The sequence below is a fragment of the Oxyura jamaicensis genome, chromosome 2 (genome assembly GCF_011077185.1).
Source record: "Oxyura jamaicensis isolate SHBP4307 breed ruddy duck chromosome 2, BPBGC_Ojam_1.0, whole genome shotgun sequence".
Classification (NCBI taxonomy): Eukaryota; Metazoa; Chordata; class Aves; order Anseriformes; family Anatidae; genus Oxyura; species Oxyura jamaicensis.
Window position 1 is genome coordinate 96,450,832 of NC_048894.1, and position 23,723 is coordinate 96,474,554.

Consider the following 23,723-nt stretch of genomic DNA (forward strand, 5'->3'; position numbering starts at 1 on the left):
TCCAGAACTCTCCCAGCTTGGGCTCACACTTCCATTCCTCGCCATGAAATGCAGGCACCCAGGTCTTGTTGAGACAGGGGTCTAACATAAACATGGTGCCAAGCAATTGTTTTACTTGGCTCGGCAATCTCCTGGTTTAAAAACCTCCCATTCCCTACATCCTCCTTTTTAATTGCAAATTGTGCAATGGTTTATTTGCGCATTCTTCATACACACAGAGAAGCCTCTGCCAAAGCAAGTATTTCTAAAAAAAGCAGCTGGGTTAACTGAGGCAGACTGAAAGATCTCTTAGAAACGAGGCTCATTAGGTACTTCACACTAGCACAGTGTAAGCCGTTCATTCAAAACTCAGTACACAGGCTTCCATTACTAGCTGAAATAAAAGATCCAAGAGACGTGGAGGGGAGGGAGGAAACATATTTGAACATTTCAATCTGTTTTTTTTTTTTTTTTTTTTTTTTTTTTCCTTCTTGGCACCATGAGGCCCACTAGTTCCAGCTTGCAAGAGCTATTCCACCATGTTCTGATTTCCTACCTGGCTTTAGTCTACACAGGCACGTCAGACTGCCCTGCAGTAGTCTTGGTTTAGTCAGCTCGCTCACTGTCCGTCCCTCCTCTCATCATGAAATCCCGCTCAGGAAAGCAGAGCAGGCCACAGGAACGGGCAGCTACTCCAACTGGAAAACCTTTTCCCCCTGCCCTCTTCTGATTTCCAATGAAAGCCCACCACAAGCAGCCAGGTGTCTTGCACAGGGCTAGAAATAACTAAAAAGGAACTTACAGGGTAAGGAGAGGGTTCATACTCACACTTCAGTGGTTTTATTCTTTCAAAAACATCCACTGGTTGTTGCATCTCTCTCTCATGGTGGGATTACAAAAAGATTAGCACTTTTCATTTTTTAAACAGGTAAGTGAAAACCTGCAAAAGCCAAGTGTGGCTTGACATTAGGTCACTCATCATTCACTTGAAAAAATACCCACCTCAGCACCAATACCACATGCTTTTTCTCCTGAATAAAGCATCCTGACAATTTTGAATCTGAGGGCAATGCCTTGCTAGAAGGGATGGTGTATTCAGAAATTGCAATTAAGCAGATGAAGGGAAGTGCAAAGGGAATTGTTCTTTACACAAAGAAACATGATCATTGCACCAACTTTTCAGGGGATCAATGGATTCCCCAACAGAAGAGAATAAATCAGGTGAAGCAGTTTCTTCACTATATTACACTGAAAAGATAAAACTGCCAGAGAGCCCAGGGAATTTGGTTTAGCCACGCTCAGCAGAACAACTCCAATGGCATACAACTTCCCACAGTTAGTGGCAAACAATTTTCCAAATACATTTTTAAACACTAATGACCTTTTAAATTGAAACTTTTAGAGAAGGAATTATACTACATGTTCCTCCATATATGGGAAAAGTTTCCAGACTGAGTAAAACTTTAATGCTGCTCAGTATTCAACAAGTCATAACTGAACAATCTCTTCTTACACAATCACACATAAGATTTAAGGTCAGTCAGGTTATTCAATACGCACACAGACAACCGAGATGTGCAAAGAAATTAAACCCTTCAGCACTGATGACCATCCCGTATAGTCCTTCTCTACCCTCACCTGGTGGCAAAGTCCTTTCTAGGCACATAAATATTGCCTTTTCTTTCTACTGAATTACACCAAATGAAGTTGGTAGCCTCCATCGCAGACCTCTTCCATTTCAGGAATCAATCCCAAAACTACCCTGGGGCTACGAAGTTAGAAAACATGCAGTTTCTCCAACAACAATTTTAGTAGCTCATATTCACTGCTTAATTATGAGGGAGCAATGGATGCTTCTTCAGACGCTGCAGTGTTGCTTTCATGACGCTTTCTTGGCAATGATATCCCTTCCTCTCTCTGATCGGTCAAGACCAGATAAATACTCGGGGATGGTTCCCAAATCCTAAAACATCATCCTAAAGTCTGCTTCAAAACCCTAGTTCTTTCCAGCTCGGTGCAACCAGATGCTAAGGTCACCAGTCACTACTTCCAGGATTTTTACTTGCAAGGATCTGAGCCAGCCCCCAGACTCAAGTTTTTCTAATAAAGGATTATTTACTGGTAGTTTAACAAGAACAGCTTTTCAAGGTCATTTGAAAAACTAGCAGACCTGTAGTGCTATAAATATTTTTTCCTGTCCTTGCATACTGTTTATTTATTAAAACCTGTTAAATGCTTGTGCCTCACAATATGTTTTTTTCGCTACTTAATAACAATAAATCTGCATGGAGTACTTCAGGGAAGACTTTTACATCTCAGTTGCAGGTGATATTCCCTAGAGTCAGACGCTCTGAGACAATTCATTTCTGGTTGATTTTTTTGAAAAACAAGTATATTGCAAAATATGAAGTTTGATATCATGTGCAATCAAATCATATAGATCTGATAAGAAATGTTAGCATTTTGAAAACAGAGGAAAATCCTACACTAGCATAAGAGAAAAAAATATTTAACTATAGATTATTTATTTGTCCCCGTCAGTGGGTATGTCTGCCTTGAACACCCCAGGATATCACAGCTCGTCAGGACAGCGCACAGACACTTGAAGCTTCCCTGCAAAGAGAAAACACGGGGCTTATCACACGGGCTTCACTGGGGAAGCACAGACGGGGAAGTACTGAGCTACACCACAGTCACCTACGTGATGAGAGCACAGACTTAGTGTTGAAAGAGGGGTATTTAAAAAAAGAGTTGGCTTGTCAAGCCCAACTCAAACTGCATTTTTGCTTGATATGTGTTTTCCCAGCTGCACAGTAAGAGCCTTTCCAAAAGAGTCTGCCTTCTTATGAAAATAAACAGCTGCTGAAAGTTCCCAGTATCATTTATGTCTCTAGGAGTGAAGATCTTATCCCCTTGCCATTAAACCATCCTCCTCACTCCATCTACCTAATCATGTTTTGAATCTGGCATGGAAAAAAAGCCAGCAACCACAAAAAAATATATATTTTTGTTTGTTTGTTTGGGAATGTGGGGAAAGACCCAAGGTATACGCCCAGCATGAATGGGTATAAGAGGATTTATGTGATGGCTACGGTAAACTGACAGCCCCACTTGATTATTGGATGCTGCTGGCTAGAGATTTTTGTGAATATATATATATGTATTTGTAGATATATACATCTTCACGTAAGTATTTAATGCTATTAAATAATCTTACTTATCATCCTCTCCTTTATCAATATACTTCTCAGAGCTTATGTTCAGGCATTTTTACTACCATTAAATCCAAAGAAATGAGTGCAACAGCAGACACGACTGCCAATATGACCTGAGGTAACAGATTATCCTTCTGGCTTTCTGTCACTAGAAACAGACATTATAAATGAGCACATGACAGGTCCTGGCTTCCTAAATCTTCACCCATACACAACAGCTAAAATGCAGTATAACTCAAGAGTTAATGCCATCCTCACGTACTCTGACATAACAGCATCAGAAGCACAAAAATAGAAAAAAGGTTGGGTGTTTTTTTCAACTTTCAATTTGTTCACGATCATTTCCCACCATGTGAAAAAAAAAAAAAAAAAAAAAAGGCAGAGAGAACAGAAGAAAAGCAGCAAAAATCTCAGCAAAGGCTCATTTTTAGAGAACAAGGCTAAGCCAACAACCACACACCATTCTCAGCAAGTATCAACAGCCATACAGGCTGGTATTCTCACACAAGCCCACACTCCTTCCACAAATCTTTGAGAAACAGTATTCACTGAAGAAGTACTGGCAGAAATGGCAGTGGGGCTTTGCCCATATGAGCCTTCACAGGAGACGAACACTAATATTCACACCAGAAATGCTTCCAGCGTCAAGTTTGGGTGTGGAAACGAAGTTCAGACAATTATCCAATCAGTCGCAGTCAGGCATCTGAACAGTGGGTTCTGCACATATGTCTGAGATTTCCAAGGAAGAGGTGTTAAATCCACCTGAAAAACAAACACCGTGGCATTTCTGTAAACACATAACCAGCTGGAGGAAGGCTACACGTCTATCCAATCCTTTATCCAATGCAGATGGCGCACACAGTTCCAGTTAGAGCTCCCAAACCTTGCATAGCTCTTGCAGCACTAAAACAAAAAGGAAAGTTTGATCCTATGCCTTGGAAGCAAGGCTTTCCAGTAGATCTAGGAAAGAGAAAAGAGCCTGCACTCAATAACTGTGCTTAAGACCCAGTATTCCTTAGTAGACAGAGGCAGTGGTAGATCTGGTGCCTACCAAAAGCCAGGGACCTTAGCTACACACTTACCCAGGAACCCCACATCTCTTCTCTAAGGAGACATCATCACCCAGAAGCTGACCCAGAAGGAACCACCCAACAGCTTCAACACTGGGTGGGGGACCAGAAGTTTACCATTCAGGAAAAGAAACCATTTCCTGGTGTCCAGCTTGGGTTACAGCATTTTGAGGAGACCACCAGCACACCACCTGCCATGCTCATGGCCTAGCCTGTGGCTATTTCATCAGCTATTTCACCAGGACTCAGCCAGGTAAGAATGAAGCCATGGCACAGCAACGATGAACACAGTGGAGACTGGATAAAACCCATGTTTGAGGCATGGGTAGACTTCATTCCTTGCACCTCTTTACTAATAAGGGCCATAAAAACGTTTAGCATGTAGCCTGATCAAGGTCACCAAAGCCGCTTGAGCTCCATCATCTTTTCAGCTTCTGTTAGCCCAATTAGAGAGACACTAGTTGACCCCTACTCTGAAAAAGGGAAAGTATGCCTCTCCATCCCGGCTGCGTGGAGAAGGACAAGGTTCACAGCTACAGTCTGTCAAGTACAGAAAACATGAGGGAGACTGGCTCTACTGTGAGTAATTCCTCTGGCCTTGATCTCCTTTTCCTTGGCCTTTTTTTGAAATATTCTCCAGACAGCCTCCCATCTGCTTCTTTGCTCTTTTCTGGGGGAGGAGTCAGCTTTTCCACTGCTAGATATTCCGACAGCAAAACTGCTGTCTCAGGCCACTGCTGGTGTTACATCCAACTGCGTGAGAAGTCCTGAGGCTGCCTCTCCTGACCCAAGAGAAGAATCTTACAAAAAGGTCTCAACTGGGACATTTTAAAGGCAAATACAAACATGCACGTGAAGACTGAGCTACATTTACCATGGCTGTATTTTCCAAGAAAAATCAGCACCAAAAGGTCTATATTTAGAAAGGGATCTTCTCATAGATTAATGATTAACCCTGTTAACCCTTTAGATCAAAAGCTGGTGCCATAGATTAGCATCAGGTATGGTCATTGCTCCCAAACACTGGAATGTTCATCTAAGGAAGAACAAATAAAAAGACTCTGTATAATGCAAGAAAAATGAGTCAGAACATGCTCAGTAAAAACAGAAAGACAAGCCAGGGCTTACACAAGATAGAATTTAGGAAGGAAATACAAAGCCTCCGTTTGTTTGTTGTTCTCAAACAATCATAAAGGTTAAAATAAACCAAAAAACTGTAACACTGGATGTCTAAACTGAGTACTTCAAAATTAAAATTTCAGAAAGCTCAGACCTTTGTAGCTCATGTCAGTAAAGCACGCCCTTTAGTTATATGCAGTGCTGTCTTAATGGGGATTGCATACGAGCTACCTTCATACAGAATTACATACACCAACACACACTACATAGTGTGAACCCTCATTTATCATACAGAGCCAATATATTATCAGACCTCTAGGAACATTTTCAAACACGAGGTATTCGTGTTCCTGTGCTTAACAGAAATCTGGAAAAATCTAGGACTTCATGTTTACATAAACCCACTGCTTAAAGGATGGGGCAGAGCCACTCTGCCAGCCTTTTAAGTAGTCTGCTATGAAGAGCACTTCAGCGGAAAGCAGAAATACACAGTATTTGCATTAACAAAAAAATAATAATAACAACCCTTCCAGACTCTCAGTGGAGGTTCTTGGGTTCAGCCAGAGTGAAAGGGATTTTATAGCACTTGTCAAGCAGAAAGCATGTGTTCAATAATGAATAAACGAAGCAGATAGAGCTACAAGAAGTCAGCAGCACAGAAGGTGAGCCAGGCTACGGGATTTCACAGCATGTGGTGACAGGGGGCTGTGCGCCGGCTGAAACAAATGGGCAATCCAGAACCTGCTGACACGCTCGCTGTCTGTGGAAACCACACGTGTAGCAACCAAACGTCATCTTCATGCAAGAGGCAACATGCTGGGCTCAGAATATTTTATTTTATTGCCTTTTATTTCAGTTACTCTATTGATCTGAAAATAAAATAAGAGTGTAACAATCTTTGAAATGTGTATAATCTTTGGGTGTTTGTTGGCTAATCTATAATAAACTGGCTCTTTAAGACACCGTGCAATCTAAAACACCAGTTTGCATAACATTACGTGCATTGGTATATCTTCACGGGAGGGGTGGTTATTAAGCACACTTAGAAGCTCAACATTAATTTTACGCATGAACTCTGCCTACAGGAGGGGAAAAACATCAATATCCCCATTTCAGATGCTTGAAAGCAACCTTGCCACACGGTGATAGACTGATAACAGCAAACCGTTAGGTATTTTTACCTCCGTGTAATGCTAAAATCAGCTCAGGATACATTTTCCATTACAAGGGATTTAAAAAAAAATAAAATAAATGGAAAAGGAGTATATTCTTACACTAGCAGCTTAACGCTACTGCCAGAAGCTACTGTAACCCAGATACTAAATTTCCTCCTGTCAATGCAGCCACAGTGCCCTAAGCATTAACCTAATGCCGAGTCCAACTGGCTTGGCTCCACCATGCACCAACAGATCCACTAATCCTCCGGCTGCGCACAAAACCCTGAACAGAGCAATCCGATCCACTCCTCGCCCTGCAACTCCGGGCTCCAAACGCCACCTGGGAGTGCTCTAGACTTAGACCAGGAGAGATCAGAGCTCAGAAACCAGAAGCAGGTTTTGGAAGCATCTTGAGCAGATGCTGTTCAACCTACCTGATCAGATGGGTTATTCAGAAACTGCAGAAAGGCGGAAGATCAGCATTTAATGGATTTCCACTGCCCAAGTTTAAACGATGGCCGGACAAATTCCACGTGACCTTTTTTTTTTTTTTTTTTTTTTTTTGGTTTGTTCTCTCAGACAAAGCAATCAGATTACCCAAAGGTCAATTATGAAAACCCCTGCTTCCCAATGGAGCCAAGGGAGGGCCATCTGATAGCAGTGACTGTAAAGCTGTAAACTTACTCAGTGTCCTTAAAGATACGAGGTGGCAAGAACTGTGGAACTGTGCTGTCCCATACAACTCAGGTAACTACCCAAAGATGCATCTAGACCCCACGCGGTTTAGGGATTTTCTCAGCATACTTTGTTATTTTAGTAAATAAAAAATAACAGATTTGTTATTTGGGGGGTGTTCAAGGAAAGGTTGGAGCTGGTGCTTAGGGACATGGTTTAGTGGGTGATATTGGTAGTAGGCTGATGGTTGGACCAGATGATCTTGGAGGTCTCTTCCAACCTTAATGATTCTATGATTCAAGACTTAATGCAGAGAGCAGGACCTCAAAGTTAATGCCCAGCTTCAAACAGTTTGGGGGGAGGGAGGAGCAGCACTGTAGTGGGTCTCTCATGTATTTTGAGTGGTTCTGCAATCCTCTCTCAATTTCCTCTATTTACCACAGTGGCATTCCTACAGAAACAAAGGCCATGCAGTTCATCACACCCACAAAAACTTTTCTTCCAAAGGTGACAGTGATGGTGTAAATATATAAAGGTATAGAAATAACAGCCTTTTATCAATGGATTTCAAATTACTTTACTGAGAACTAAAGCCCTGTGAGGATGGTATGTTATTTAGAACCAGTCCCTTTGCCTAATCCATGGAAAAACGTATTTCTAGAGCGCACAAAAACACAAGAACAACTGAGGCGACTTGCTTAATTCCTGCCAGCCTGAAAGTCTGATGTCTCTGCCAGCTCTTCCCCTGTGTTCCAGGAAAAGCTGCTATTACCACTTCAGAAACAGTGACACAGGGAGGCAGAGAAAGTTATTCCTCTTCTTTTTGCCAGTTCTGTCAGGCTGTATATCCCCTTTTGCACAAACTGAGACTTGTTTTTCCCCCCAAAAAAATATAAATTACTGATAGAACTTAGTGAAATAAATTCAGATGAAGATTATCTGGCAAAACACTTCTGATGTTGGTTCCCATAGGGTATGCATAATGAAATGGATGGTGAGAAAATGCAGCCCTTCTGATAAAACTCCCTGACTTAATTCTTTGGTGCTCTGAAAAAGCAGCCCCGCTAGCGAATGCCTCGTTCCCATCCAGCCCTGAAGTCAGGCAGCACCGTGCAGATTCGTGCATCTGGCAAGAGAGATGTCTAGCAGCGTTATGGAAGGAATTGTGCAAGCAGAGACACCTCCTCCTTCTGCACGGCCCCGTCTCTTCCACCTCCCCTGGGCTCTGGCACACAGACAAGGTTACACAAGGAATAGCTGTGAACTTACGATATGTGGGTCACTCCACAGCAAAGCTTCCTTTGTAGCACATCTCGAGGTATAAGAGTGATGGCAGAACTTCTCTCACTAGGATCTGAGCAACCCTGACACCACGCTGCATTTACTCAGCTGGAGAGCACCGGGCAGCTCTGGCTACAGCACCAGGGAAGGCAAGGAAATGTGGTCCTTAATGCTCAGTGTCAAGCACAACTGCACCGACCTCCTTTTCAGCAAGCTCAATGCTGCTTGTGGCAGAAGGGAGATGCACCATCAGCACCATGCAAATCACATCCTGAGGAGCTGGGGAAAACTGTAACACTGGTAGAGGTGAAAAAGGAGGCAGAGTAGCTGGCTTGCCAGCGTTTCCTTAAATCAGACATATGTCCTTAAAGCCAGTCTTGATTTTAAACAATGATCTGCAACGTTTCCTTTATGGAAAGAGTGAAAAGGTCCCCCCAAAAGAAAAGCAACATAATGAATACCCTAAAATAAAAAATGCAAGAGAAAAATAGAAAAAAAAAAAAAAAAGACAAACAAAAGAACAATAATTTGGGTAAACTTGTTAACCGTTCCGGTTGAACAAAGACCTACTAAAATTGCATTAGGGCTATATTTGTGATAAATTAATACCGTACAAAAACCTGCAGGATTTTAATTTCACACAATTTCACGCACATATAAACAACAGCAGATCGATCTAATCATGTTATGGGAAGTACTTAGGAAAAAAATGCAGTGAAAGGGTATTGTTACACTGGAAATAGCTCATGACACTAACTCAATCTTCAGCTGTTGTATTTTGGGTTGTTTTCAAATTATTTAACAAAGAAAACATATTCTAAAAGCTTACAAAAAGCATCTACTAAGTTTAATAAATCTTTGTCTGCTGATAAAGATCACAGTTTAACAATGAGAGGTCAAAAAGGCAAGGTGTTTTCGGTGTTGGCAATAATCCTGCAGCCACCTAAGATCTGATTTGAATATGCAGATGTGAAGAGCTGAGTCCTGTGCCTCTTACCATTTTCAACAGTATTCAGAGCAGGCAAAAAACCAGCAGCAGTTTCCAACTGAAACAAAACATATGTCTCTGTTGGCCATTTCTGAAGCCTTTTCTTAGCATTTGGCTAAAGACTGAGCACCACTCTTCCCCAGATAACCAGCTTTTCCAGTACGGTTGACATACCTATAAGAAGTCTGAGTGGCATTCAGCAGCTCTTGCAGTTTGCCTACATGGTGCAGCCAAGCAAGTAAGTGGCAGAAAAGTGGCTGTGAGATCCTTGGTGAGGGAAATGGTACAGACTGCATAAGGTGCACTTAAATTCATTGTCAAAAAAATTTAGAAAAATGTCTTCCCAAAGCAAAGAAAGAACTATAAAAATTGGATATCTCAACACTCTACTCACAGAGGAAACCATTTTAAAACTATTTTACAATATTTCAGACTGCTGTGGCACTATCAGTATCTCTGTGACCCCAGCATTATCCCTGTAAGGAAAGGAAACAGAAGTGGGGAAATACACTGCTGGGAAAATGGTGATGCTAGTGTAAGTGAAGTGGAAGGCTAAAAAGCAAACATGAGCCCTGAGAGCAATCTACACATATAAAAATTTTCAGGGACTTGCTGAAGCAGAGACGGAAGGACAGCAAAGAGGGAGATGGAAAGGGAGCATAAAGATAACCGTAGTGAATGCAGCAAGCGTACGCAGCATACAGTGATATGCTTCACAAAATCTGCAGGCATTCCAGCACCTTTGTGAGATGAGAGAACAGAAAGCCATGAGCCCAAACACTGCTTTTCTGATACTTGCAAGGTACAGTCGTGAACAGTGATGCAGTCAAAAAACCTGTTTTTATATTTAAAATACATTTTCCATGTCACACATTTTTAAAATAATAATAATATAAAACGTGTAATTTAGTTTTGGAGTATGAATAAACTTACCGAGATGTCAGAAATTATTTCTCAATGATGCATCAGCGCCTTACAAAGTCAGCAATTCCTCAAATATTTACTGGCAGCATTGTAAACATCAGAGAAAAAAAAGATCTTCAGCTGCGGTTTGCTGCAAAACCATCCCAAACACTGTCCTACCTTCACTGCTCCACACCTAAGGCCCTGCCACCTCTGCCTCTGCAGAAGCTCACTGGCTTTAAGACAGTATCATTCTTAAGCACCAGACTCAAGTGCTTGTTAAGGGATGAGCCTTTGAAAGGTTTCCCCTTTATCAATAGCTCTGTATGAATAGTTTCAGTCTTGCTAATGGCCTTGGAGACAGAGAGAAGCCTTTTCATTCAGAGGTCAACCCTGAACAAACACAGCAGTGCCCTGTCTCCCGATTCAGATAAGGGTCAACAGCCATTCATTTCCCCTAATCAGATCCGAGTAGAAACTTGCTCTGTAGCAACTATATTACCTTCCTGTTTTCCTCCCAGGGCCCCAGGAAGAAGTAGGTATTGATAGCTGAGCTCTAATCCACAACGTTTCATGAAGCACTACAAAAGCTGTGGATTGGCAAAATGTTACGCACAAGTGCGGGATGCTGTTCAGAGATCCGACGATGTGTTTAGAGGAAGAGGTACATACCTGAACTGCTTATTTCATAAATATCTGCCTCGGGCACGCTTCATCCAGGCATTCAGGAGTATGACATGGAAATGGCTTGCTCCAGGTGACCTCAACCTCCTAAGCAGCAGCTTTTAGAGACCCTTCCAGCAACCCTAAACGCCCTTGCAGGCCGCCTGGTGCTAACCACTGTGCTAAGTGCACAAAGGGGAAAAAGTAAAATGTGGTTATTGACTTATCTAAAAAGCAAAGCATAGGCACCTCGTGGAAAAACAAGCAAACAAACAAACAAAAACAATGCAGGACAGAACTCCTAAAGGGAAAGCAGGCCCAGGCCCAACCTTTATGCTGTTGTTTTCCATCCCTATATGCACACTCTTCTAAGCTCACCCTCCTGTCACACAGGCCTTCTACTACATGCAGGGACACAAATGCCACATGTCACACAGGGAATAGGGTATAGAACATCCAAGCACACGGTTTTCAATTATTATTATGTTTTTTTGTTTGTTTGTTTGTTTGCTTGTTTGTTTTACCAAAGTCACTATGCAGAGAAGACACATGGGGAGGTTCAGGTTGGAAATGAGGAGACATTTCTTCTCAGAAGGAGCAGTCAGGCATTGGGACAGGTTGCCCAGGGAGGTGGTGGCATCACCATCCCTGGGGGTGTTCAAGGAAAGGTTGGACCTGGCGCTTAGGGACATGGTTCAGTGGGTGTCATTGGTGGTAGGGGGATGGTTGGACCAGATGATCTTGTAGGATTCTTCCAGCCTTAATGATTCCATGACTCTAAGACCCAGAAATGTAACCCATTCAAGTAAGAGCTGTTCCTCACTTGCTTTTGGTTCCCATCCTGCAGGCTGTGACCTTTTCTCCTTGTTTTGCACCAACCAGCAGAAACTTGCTTCATTCGCTAACGTTAAAATCCCAACCTGCAGATATCTGGACCTTATTCTGCTACCCTGGCTCCCCAGACCTGAGCAGGCCAATTAATTTTGCTAAGCCTATTTCAGGAGTGCTGGGTTATCAGGCCCTAGCTTTTGTAATTAAATTTTCATAGCAATAGCTTGTCATCTTAACTATTCGAATTAAGGAACCTATCATTAACCAAAAGATACCACTCACACATTATGGCAGAGTGGGTGTTATGGAGATAGAGAGCGATTAGAAAGGGCAAAAATCAGCGTGGGGACCGTGGCAGCAATACGGAGCGCATTTAGCAGCAATTATATTTAACAAATAATTTTACATCCTGGGCCTGTAATTATTTAACACAGAATTAAATTACCATCACTGTGAGGAAAAAAAAAAAAAATATATGAAGCAGAATTGTAGGTGATCCAAAGTAAATATTTTAATAACCAGAAAAATTGGTGATGTTCACCAATTCTTCCACCGCAACAGCGACTGAAGAGAGGGGCTCAGACCAACAGGAAGTATTTTTCACCACATGGTGCACTAGCTTTTCAATTAGCAGTCTTTCTAGCCTTTTTCAAGTTTACTGCATCCTCCTCCACTCCACTTAGAGTAAAATGAACCACATTGCATGTGCGAGATGCACTTTTCTTTGAATAAGTATCTCCAGGCAGACTAAACAAGCCATGAGGTATTTAAATATACACACACACCACAGACAAGCTTTTTGCATTTGTACTAGTCCATCTAATAACATACATTCTGTCCCCTTCCAAGGCTTTTCTTTCTTGAAAAAGCAGCCATCAGTAGAGAAGAGTGACAGAGACAAGAAGTTGACCCTAGTGCTCATTTTCTATTTTTTCATTTCCAGCTTTTTGGAAATTATATGTAATATTCACTCTTCTGCCACTTTTATGCACAGATTTCAATGCAAATCCTTGCTTAGAAAGATTCCATTTCATAAATAATGGTGGCAGGGAGTCAGGCACTCTAGAAACAAAAGTACATTAGCAAACCACTTTGGTACATTATATATTCAGTAAAAGAAGTAGAAAGAGTATGATGGTTTAAAAATCACATTGGTTTATTGGATTATGAAAAATTGATAGAAGAAAAGATCCTATGAACCATTCAGAGCCATAGTGGAGTCGTGCTTCGCAACACTCCTATTTTCCTGACAGCTGGTAGAGCTGTGAACTGAAAACCAGAAGCCACTAAAAGTGAGGTGATCCTCCTTCCAGGACACAGATAAGGGCATATGCCTGCAGGTGAGCACAAAGTACCTGAGACAGAACAAAGGCAGCTGCTTTCCAGGCAGTGAAAGCTGAGTCACCTTTTCTTACCTTTCCCTATATGTACCAGTTGTCCAACATTAAAGACGATGAGTGCAAGTAAGCTGCTCTTCTGATATAGTCGTAACACTATCCTCCCAAAGTGTGTGCTACAGGGAATATAAGAATACACTGTAACCTCCATGTGCAAGAAATCTATACTTGAACCAGCCTCAAAGAAAGCATACAACTCTAGGCAGAGCTGTACTCAAAAGGACACAGAAGTGCCAGGACTGTAGAAATCCACATTTTCGCTTGGGTGGCCAAAGAAAAAGCACTGTTTCAGTTTGGTCAAAGGCCAATTTAATTAAAAGAGTTGACTGCACCTTACCCTTAAGGCAGACAGACCTGAGGGAAAGGAGTAGAATGTCCAAGCACTGCCTCACATTTTATTCGTATTGTTACTATCCTAAAGTATAATAAACTAGAGTGTGACAACACTGATTTAAATGCAAGACACACTGTTCCACCTGCAGTGTGTGTTTTCGGTGGGGGAGAGGCTAGCAATAAGGAAGGGAACAAACCTAGAAGTAGGAATCATAAGCAGAAACTGAGGAGATAAATGCAATTCCCAGCCTCACCAACCCAAAGAAAAAATCAGCATTCCTCTCCACTTGGTTAATTGCATTGACTGGTCAATTTCCCTTCCTACAAGTGGAAACAACTCAAGAAAGATGATCTGAACATTTGCATGCACTATCACAGCATGAGAATGTTATGTCTGTAAAACCTCCTAAAGGTTAAAAATGGACACTACAGATCGGTGTACAATGTATACGTATTATTCTACCTCATTTTATTTAGATTTTCTGGCGTAAGGGATGTACCAACACCTATTTCATGTCATCTTCATAAAAACACACTTAAGATATGTCATAACACTCAGTGTTCTGGGCACAGAAGAGGAAACACCATTATTCTTCAAGAATGTCCATAGTTAAGATCATTATCACACACCAGCTGTCATGATATAACGTGCGAGATCGCACACATTTTATGTAAAACTAACCTTGGACAACCCTGCAAGCTTCATGCTCTTAGTGATTTAATATGAATGAATATTTTAAAGGCAATACACCTAGACAGATAGAGAATTTCTATTCAAATAAATTATCATTGATGGATCAAGACAAAAAGATGAGCAATGGGAAACAAACGCCAGAGCTTTTCATCCCAAAATAGTTTTGGCAGTGCAAAACATTACTGCCTCCACGCAGAGATTGCTATCCTTATAGCTTGTATGAGCTGCTGTGCCTGTTCAGCTTTTCTCAGCTACTTCAGTAAAGTCAGCCAAGTTGTTCAAGCAGCCACACGGATGGTGCACAAGATGCCCATAATTGCTCCTTTAAAAGTAAATACAGGTACATCTTTTTTTTAAATAGAATTTCACTCTGTACCAGTGAGACTTTAGAAATAGAACGTGAAATCTTAGGTCCTGTGCACACAATAAATATAAACCTATTTGACAGGATTCAACTAGAAATTTTGCTTTAGAAGTCCATGCCAACATATGCCCCAAAGAAAGCGACAAGGGCGTACAAATTACTCCCGGTAAATCCATGTTGGGCATACAGAACATTTCAAGGAGAGCCACCTGCCAAGACAACTGTCATGGTTCCAGAAGTAGCACTGTGATATTTTAACAAGGAGAATGTAAATGACCTGGGGCAGCAGTGTAACTGAGACTCCTCAGTGGGATTTCCTAATAAAGTGCTCTTGGTAACTACATCACATCACACTACTCTGACCTTAAGGTTAGGAAAACACTGAAAAAAAGAAAAGAAAATAAAAATAAAATAAAAATAAATAAATAAATAAAAACACAAGCACATATACAACAGATCAGCCACGTAGGGAGCATGGTCATTTGCAGTACATATGAAATGACAATATTTCTTCATCTTTAATATCTAAAATAATTTTATTTTGGAAAGGAAAACAAATCTAAGAGGAAACTATGCTACAATTGTTCCCTTTTATTAATAATAAAGAAAGAAAAAGTAAAAGGGACCCTGGAATTTTTACCTGTTATGAATCCTTCCTAAAAATGAAAATATTTTATAATGAGCTGATCAGATGTATTTAACATACTGCCTTTATCTTACAATTCCAACTTCTCAATGATTGCTATTAATTACAGTAAATGTGACAGGAACAAACTGCAATGGGACATATCCAGCAAAACACTGTACAGATACCTTTGGTATTGAGGAGTAAAAGAGTAGCACCACGAGCAGTAAAATTAAGAAGCCCCATTTCCTACCAGAGTTTGTCTGTGGGTGATAATCCGATAAAAACCAAAGCCTCTGGATTAAAAAACAACACAACACTCAAACTTTTTCTTATGGACAGGGCACTCTGCAAGATCCCTTAGGGTGCCAAAACATGGGGCCCTCAGGGTAAATAAGTGTGAAGTTTCTCTTCTTTTTCTGACTGCTTTTTTCCACAAAACCCACAGTGTTATTATCACAACTTAGACCTCTACACATCTACCAGCTTCAGCTGAAACCAGCCACAATGCCCAGAAGTTGTCAGTGTGAAGAGAAACACATCAGTCACTCGACACGATGCCTTAAGCTTTGTTCTCAGAGAAACCATGTTTAAACAAGCGGAAAACAAAAATCCCACAAAACCAAAGCAATCATCAACCTGATCACAAGACATTATTGATTTTAACCCAGTAAGCCTACTTTGCAAGAACCCTATTGACCCAGAAGGAGCGATGGCTGCCCTTGCAGCAGTGCTCAGCCTGACACACAAGGCCACATGGGTTATTTCTTGATCCTCCCTCTGGGCAGCTTTGCTCTACCAGAGCAATATAAAGAAGACTTGTAGAGGGCTGGGGTTTCACCCTAATTGCTTGGAGACTGATCTGAAGCCCATTCAAGGTGGTTGTTGGTTTTTCAAGTTGGTTATTGACTTTTCAGGGTTGGACTCTAGTTTGCGGCCTGCACACCTGTGGCCAGACACAACGCCGCAGATCAGAGTCAGTTAAGCTGCCCGCCATGTTTATTGGTTTGTATCATTATGACTAACTGAAAAAGTAAATAACTGCAAATTGAGATTACTGAGCCAACAAGCTTGTTGTGCAGTGATAAATCTTCAAAACTCCGAAGTCATAAAATTCCAGACTCTGGCACCCAAAGCTGAGATCCCAAAGCTTCCTTAAGGCATGCATGGACTTTATCCACCAATGTCATTGTCTTAACGTAGGAACCTCATTTTAAACAACGTCAATTTTCCTTTTCCACTTTTCTCTTTAGCCTCAGATTCTAATTTCCATCTTAATTATCAGACGAATTTGCTAGAGTAGAGTGCCTTGACTGGATGGTTATATCCATATTCTAGGACTTTGCATCTTGAATGCACCATGAACAACAGGGCCAGAGGTCAAGTGTTTTTACAGGTACCTGCAAGGACCATCAATTTTTAAATAATCTCAAAGTGTCAGCGATTTTGCTGGAGTTTCCTAGGAAGAAAGGAGAAGAGATCACTCAACCTCTACGATCATCCTCTTCTAAAATCTTCCAAAACAACGCTAGGGTTAGCTAGACCAAGAGCAACTAGCATTTTCTACTTATTAAGTGCTGGACCCAATGCATGCTAACCAATTTGCTTGTAAACACACAGCTACTAATACAACTTAAATCTAAATCTTAAAACAATTAATTGCTACACGTGAACTCAAGAGGCCATGCTCAGAAGAATATTAACAATTCAGAAGTACTTTTCCAGGTATCAAGCAGTACTGGCACAAAGGCTGGCCATGGAATCACATTTGAGCCTTCTGGTGCATGCACTTAAGGATATAGTATTTAATCGTGGAAGTGCCTTTGCTGCCAGTGTTTTATTCAGCATTCAGTTTTTATGCTTGGTCAAGGCACAGCATTCAGTAGTCACTTTTACCTGCTGCATAACGCAGGCCATATGTGTTATTTGCTGAGTACTGTTAAATCCTAGCTTGAATTACAAATTTCTAGCTTTGATAGGTGCTTTCCAGTGGTGTTTAGCATTAAGCACCCCTATATTTTTGAAGTAAGGTCATTTATTTTCAGAAACTTTTGAGGATAGGAGGGTTCATCTCTGTGTCACAGGCAAGGAATGACAGTCTATAGACACAGTAAGGCCTGAAAGTCTCCACTAATTTGAGTTACCCAACTTAAGGTGTCACTGATGTCATTTTTTCAGAGTGCTCTGCATCTAAGAGAACTCTGTTCTCAAAAGAAACCATAGCCTCTACTGGCCTCAGCCACTGCAGAGAACACTCAGCACTTCTGCAAAGAAAACCACATAAAATAAAGATGCACACATGCAGTCAAAGAAACACCGTAAAAAAAATTAAATTAGTGATTCGTACAGCTTCACAAAGGGGCTCTGTAGCAGAAGAAAACATGAAATCCAACCCCAGCAGTCAAGTGTCAATTTTGCTAACCATGAAACCATTCTCTTTTTCCTTGCAACGCAAGTCCTCTGCATGGTTGTATCAGAGAACAAATGGTTCTACTGGACAACAACCCCCTTCATATTCTTGAAAGACTCATCCTGTCCACAGGAGGCAGCATGCAAGCACACAAGAACTGCTCAAAAAACTTGTGAACCCCTGAAAGAGGTTCCTTTCCCTTCAGTATCTTTCCAGCCATAAAAGCTTAAAGTCCGCCACCTGAGAGCTTAGAAGATGACTGAGAAAAATGATCTGAGTCGTTACTTTTAGGCATTTTACTGCTGAGCAGTACATCCCTCAGAAGCTTCACTGAGGATTCAGAGCTTGACATTCTTTTGGTTCCATCAGATCAGAACAGCACTACAGTATTTCCACAGTGTATTTCACTATTGGTATCAGTAATGATTCAGGATAAGCCAAAAAGTCAATCAAGTGTTACTGCTTCACTGAAACTGTCAGCCTTCCCTCTACACATGGCTTTCAAATAAATAGAGATGATCAATCAACATTGAAACACTCAACCTATTTCCAGTAGAGAAACAAACTGTTAACCCAGGAGCTATAAATAAAATGGGTAGATATTATGCAGAAAATATTTCAAATTCCATAAGTAGCTGCTCTCACTGAAAGATAGACCATTATCAACAGTCTTACTGCCCTAGGATAAGCAACATGTACTTTTTGAAGATAATACAAAACTGATTAATCAGTTGTGTTTTTTAATAAGAAAACAGAATATTGACATGGGGAAGGTACCTAAAATCTCAAACAAAGTCTTGGTGATGAAGCTTTCAAACATACAATAGCATTCTTACTGATACAAAGCACCAAATTTCAAACATCTTGCAAAATATTATAGCAGCATTGTAGTTATTTGCATTTGTTATTCTCCTGATAGAGAGGTATCAAAGGAAAGAAGAAATGAAGTTCCATCTCTTTTTGCATACCCAAGTATTCAAGATAGTATGCACGCATACCAGCTCATTACTGCAACTCTCTTCTTATCAAAAGAGGCCAGCAAAACTATTCTTGAGAAAACAGGAAAGCATACTTCAGTGAGATTAATTTGACACTTTCCCCCACTACAGTTTTAGGAATGACAATGGAAGATCCCACACAGTAAGCATTTCTTTTAAAACGCAGATAATGACTCAGAGAATACTAAAAAGTACAAATAGTCATTTGAGTTTTAAAAGTACAACAGCTTTACAATTATTCTTCACCACGTAACAGCTTCAAGAGATTCTCAAAAGATAAATAATTCTACATGCTTCATTTTGCATTTCTTGTCCACTCAAATTCCTATTGACGTAGATGGGAAACCTCACCAGCAAAGGCAGCAAATTATTGTAGAACAGGTTCTAATAATAGCTAGTCTTAGCATCAATCCACAACACCATACCCTAAACCTTGAAGAATAACTCAGTGATCAACATGTGTGCATACACGTGCATACCACACACCAACATGCTATGCAGGCAAGCAAGAAAGTAAGAAAGTAAGTGGTATGCGAATATTATGGTACAACAGAAGTTCAAAGAATCTTTCAAGAGGAGAACTGACGCCTCCTGAAAAGATATTGGCTTTTCCTCCACAAATTGAATCACTCAGTCTACTGTACTCACCAATATTTTGTTCTCCACTTTATCTCCCTTCGTTTCCAGCTTTACTTTCTTCTTGACCGAAATTTTGATTTTCCTCCCAATAACATCCCTGACACTTTCTGAAATAAAAGAAAACACCTTGATTAAATACTTTTGGCGTCAACATGAGAAGGAAACACCACAGTCCTGTTTTCAGAAAGACTCACGGCTATGTTGCTCAACTGCTTGCACTCAGAGAAGTCTCATGCACACGTAACAGTACTAAACACCAACTAACACAACTTTTGTAAGAAGTACACCATCCACACAATAATTTACTTCTATTATGGTGGGGTTAGAGTTTTCATATGCCAGCATTCTAAACATAATCTTATATTTCTTTCCAGTGCTAGTCACACATCAAAAGCATTCCCAAGACAAGCCCCAGCACCGCTTAGCTCTGCTCAAGGAAAAGAGAGCAAATTCCTCACTTGCTATTATTTGTACCTGAAAAGCTTGCTAAAGCCAATTAACTCCTTGTACTGCAAAGATGCTCACCTTTTATTGTTACCGGGGGAAGGGGGGCTAAATCTAATGATGGAAAACCTAGAGTTTGCACATTTTGTACTTGCACATTCAAGATGCAAAGCCAACGGGTCCGACTTCCAGCCGCTAACACCTGACAGCTATGCAGCGGATGCTGTGGAAGGGAGCGCTAATCTCAGCCCAAGTCGCTGTAGGCACCTCCCAGTGCCAAAGTTGCATTAATTGCCATAATTTTTTTTGTATGTACAGGCATACACACACTTAGTCTCTGCCAAGCACCAAATGAACCAGCCTTTCCCCTAAAGGCTTGAATCCTGTCCTGAAGGGAACATACACACATGGAATCGTGTCAGAAAGCTTATACAACTGATGTAAGCCGTAGATAAACAGAGGCGCTCATCTGGACGAGCCAATTTGGCACCTTCCGCACATTTCACTCCCCAGCTCCCCCAGACAAAGGCTGCAGAAGAAATCTTTTAAACACATTAACCTATTTCCCGCACCACTACTGGAACCTTTAAATGGCAAGTCTCCACCCTCCCCAGACACACACACTTTGCCCTTGTGCAGACTGAAGTTTAAAGGCTAAAACCAAAGATAATAGGCTCTTCGTAAGGCTTTTAATTACAGAACGCTAGTTTTTCCACACCATTTTCATCCGTTCGCCCGAATGTGTTCGTTCAGGCAATGCATCATTTCTCCAGCCTAGGAGCTCTGCCTGCAAGGCAGAAGGGCGCACGGGTCACAGATACGCCCGGTCAGCGCGACTCTCCGCCAGAAAGCGTTCCTTCTGCAAAATCAGAATGTTTTTGTTTTTTTTTTTCCTTTTTTTTTTTTTTTTTTTCCCCCAGGAATTTCAGTTTTCCTCTCAGGAAACAAAAGCTCCTCGGCAGCAGCGAGCGAGCCCGGCGAAGGCCGCCCCGAGCGGCGGCAGCCCTGTGGCAGGCTGCCAGCGCGCCCGGCTCCCAGGGCAACTGCTTGGTAGGGAGCCAGGCAGCCAGCTCCCCGAGCAGCCAGGTACGCAGCGCCCGGGGGAAAGTCCAGCCCCGTCCTCCCTCCCGAGGCGAGCTGTTTTTCCAAGGCTTCCTCTCGCACGAATAACGCCCAGTCCTGCTCTTTCCGACCCTGGGTGGGAGCTGAGGAGCAAGCTGACCACACAGCCCTTTTCATAAAGGAAAGTCCGAACTCCTCGCGGAAGGAAAGGTGCTGCGGTGGTCGCTGCTCCTGCACCTCCACCCCCAGCCTCTGCCTTTTGGTTTCTCCTCTCTGGCAAGCAGGGGATTTCCTCCTCTTGGAAGAGAGACCCACTTCCCTCACCGTCCCACAGGTGCCACGCAGCAGCGATGACAAGGACCGCAGGTCGGCAGCTCCAGCACGGCTGGGGAGAGGCCTGGGACGTGCGGCTCGGCCAGGCACCCGGACGCCAGCTCACCCCATGGCTGCACCTGCCTGAAAGGGCCGGGGACGTTTCTGCACAAAGTTAGGGTCTCGGCTTCACAGGTCCCTCCCGTGTGACTGAGGGCTCCTCCGCACACACTGGCCGCAGGTGGACTTGCAAAGTAGTTTGTCAGATTAAGGAGCACAAAGTTAAGGCTCTAATTCCCACGTACTCCTTTTTAATACCTGTGGCTATGGCTGCCTACATTCAAACACCAGCACCTTGGGGGTACAGATCCAGGTAAGCCAACATTAATATAGGTTTTTGGGTTTTTTATTTTTTTTTTTAAAGACTACAAGCTCCCTGACCTAGCAAAGGTCATGCAGGAAGTGAGTAACAACAAAAACCTGCAGTTCTGACAGTTCTCACTCCCGGTTTAATCTCCACACTGTAATCACTACGGTTTAAGGCACATCCTTCCGTCCTGTTCTCAAAGCATAGGGTTATTCCAAAAAGTCTGTTCACCAGGTTACATTTTAACACGTGAACACCCAAATGCTGGGAGAAATCAAGCCAGCCCAGGTGAACAGGCCCACAAGCCCCCAGGGAGCTGTGACAGAGCGCAGCGTGTGGGCACAGGGCGCCAGGAGTGGGGAGGGGGGAAGGCATTTCTTAAAACTGTCCAAAGCCGCCAGAGGAGGGGATGCGTTGGGACGTTCAGCTTTGCCTTTCTCCTTAATATGCACTACACCCCACCTATGGTACAGTACGGTACAGTGCAGATGCTCAATTACTATCATGTATTAGTATCTCAAATGTAATAATAAGAAGAAAAAAAATCACGGTTTTGGCCACAGCTCATCGCTTCTCAGTAGCCAGCCTATATGCTAACGCTAGTAACCCCCCACGGTTTGCACATTAAAAGACCACAGAATCAAGCATTTTTTTTTTCTACATAGAGGAAAAAAAATCTGTGACAAATGCAACTTGCCATCCAGATTTTTACCAATATTTTATAAACATTTAAACTAATTCCCAGCAAAAGCACTGCCTGAAGCGATCAAAGGCAAAGCAACAGTGTAAATGAAACCAGGTGATGTTTGTAAGAACTGTATTCAGTGCAGCATGTACCTGGTTGCATGACAAATCTGTTTCCATCTGTCGTTAAGGCAATACTTTAAATTAATTCCGGCGTAGGTGCGAGCTTCGCGTTGCCCTTCAACAGGCGACCCGGCATCTAAACCCAGAGGACGCCTGGCCTGAGCAGAGCAGCTGGATCCTAAAGCATCAGCCCTGTTATCCCCACATGACACCGGTTGCCAGCAGCCCGTAGCACCGTTTACTGAAAGCTCCCAAGTAGCGATGACAGCATTTTCAGGAGGTCCTCGCCATCAGCCGGCATTGCTTAAGCGAAGACCGTGGAACATGGGGCGGGGGGGGGGGGGGGGGGCCCACCCTGGGAAACCCCCCCCCCCCCTCCGGGGCGCAGCTCGGAGCCTCGGCCCCGGCTGACAGCAGGGCTGCTACCGGCCCTTCCCCACGCGTGTCCCTGCCCCGGGGGACCCCCACGACCCCCCAGGATGCCCAACACCCTGCACCCCCACTGGAGAACCCCCCCGGAGTCCCCCACGGCTCGGGTCCCCGCAGGCAGCAGCGGGGCCTCGCCCCCCGGCCCTCCCGTCCCCCGGGGAGCCCGCAGCCCCCCCAGAGCCCCCCCGGCAGGCTCCGGCCCTCACCTATCAGCTCCCGGGGGAGCTCGGAGCTCTCCTCGGCCATGCCGGGCGGCGGGGCTGCTTCAGCGGCTGGTCGCCCCTCCGCAGGGCCGGGCGAGCATGCGAGCCGCGGGGCGGGGGAGAAGGAGGAGGAGGAGGAGGAGGAGGAGGGCCGGCCCTGCGCCGGGGTGCCGTGCGAGGGCGGAGGGAAAAGGGGGGGGAATCTTCAGAGATCGGCCGGGAGGGGCATTTCCCGGGGAGGAAGCCAGCCCCGAGGCAGGCAGGCAGGGACGGAGGGAGGGAGGGAAGGAGGGAGGAGAAGGAGGGAGCCGGGCGGGGGCTGCCCGCCCTCCTTCCCTCTCGCCGCCGCCGCGGCAGGCAGGGAGATGGAGAAGGAGGGATGGATGGATGGAGGGAGGGTGCCCTCCCCCGGCCTCCGCACCTCCCAAGAGGGGAGCCATGCAGGGCAGGGGAAGGCAGCCCCCCCAGCCCCCCGGTAGCCCCCCGGGTGAGGGGAGGGCGGCCACGGGGGCCACCTGCCGGCCGCCGCCGGTCCCACCCGCCGCCACGGCCCCCGGGGAGAGCGGCCATGGTGCGGCCCCCAAGGGCCTCCTGCCCCCAGGCTCTGCTTTGGTCCCCGCTCTTCGCCTCCTTCGCTTTCCAGGGAGGGTCTGGGGCCTGAGGGGGGTCGCCACTGAGGCCCTGGCCCTACTGAGGGGCTCGGGGGGTCGTGGTGACAGCCCGGGCACGACCCGAGTGCAGGTAAATAAATAACTGCG

At 43.6% G+C, this 23,723-nt stretch overlaps 1 protein-coding gene across 9 annotated transcripts in view; it reads right to left on the minus strand.

Annotated features, from left to right (window-relative positions):
• CARMIL1 (capping protein regulator and myosin 1 linker 1) overlaps positions 1-23,328 on the minus strand; it is a 183,442-nt gene extending 160,114 nt beyond the window's left edge. For 2 of the 9 annotated variants that reach the window (XM_035316850.1, XM_035316853.1), the window contains exons 1-2: positions 22,969-23,008; positions 19,351-19,448 (exon numbers count right to left, since the gene is read on the minus strand). In XM_035316850.1, coding sequence (XP_035172741.1) covers positions 19,351-19,448; positions 22,969-23,008 — 138 coding nt within the window. Of the gene's footprint in view, positions 1-19,350; positions 19,449-22,363; positions 22,389-22,968 lie in introns of those variants that run through there. The other 7 variants (XM_035316851.1, XM_035316846.1, XM_035316847.1 and 4 more) reach the window with 7 other exon arrangements.
• Between the last annotated feature and the right edge of the window lie 395 nt (positions 23,329-23,723).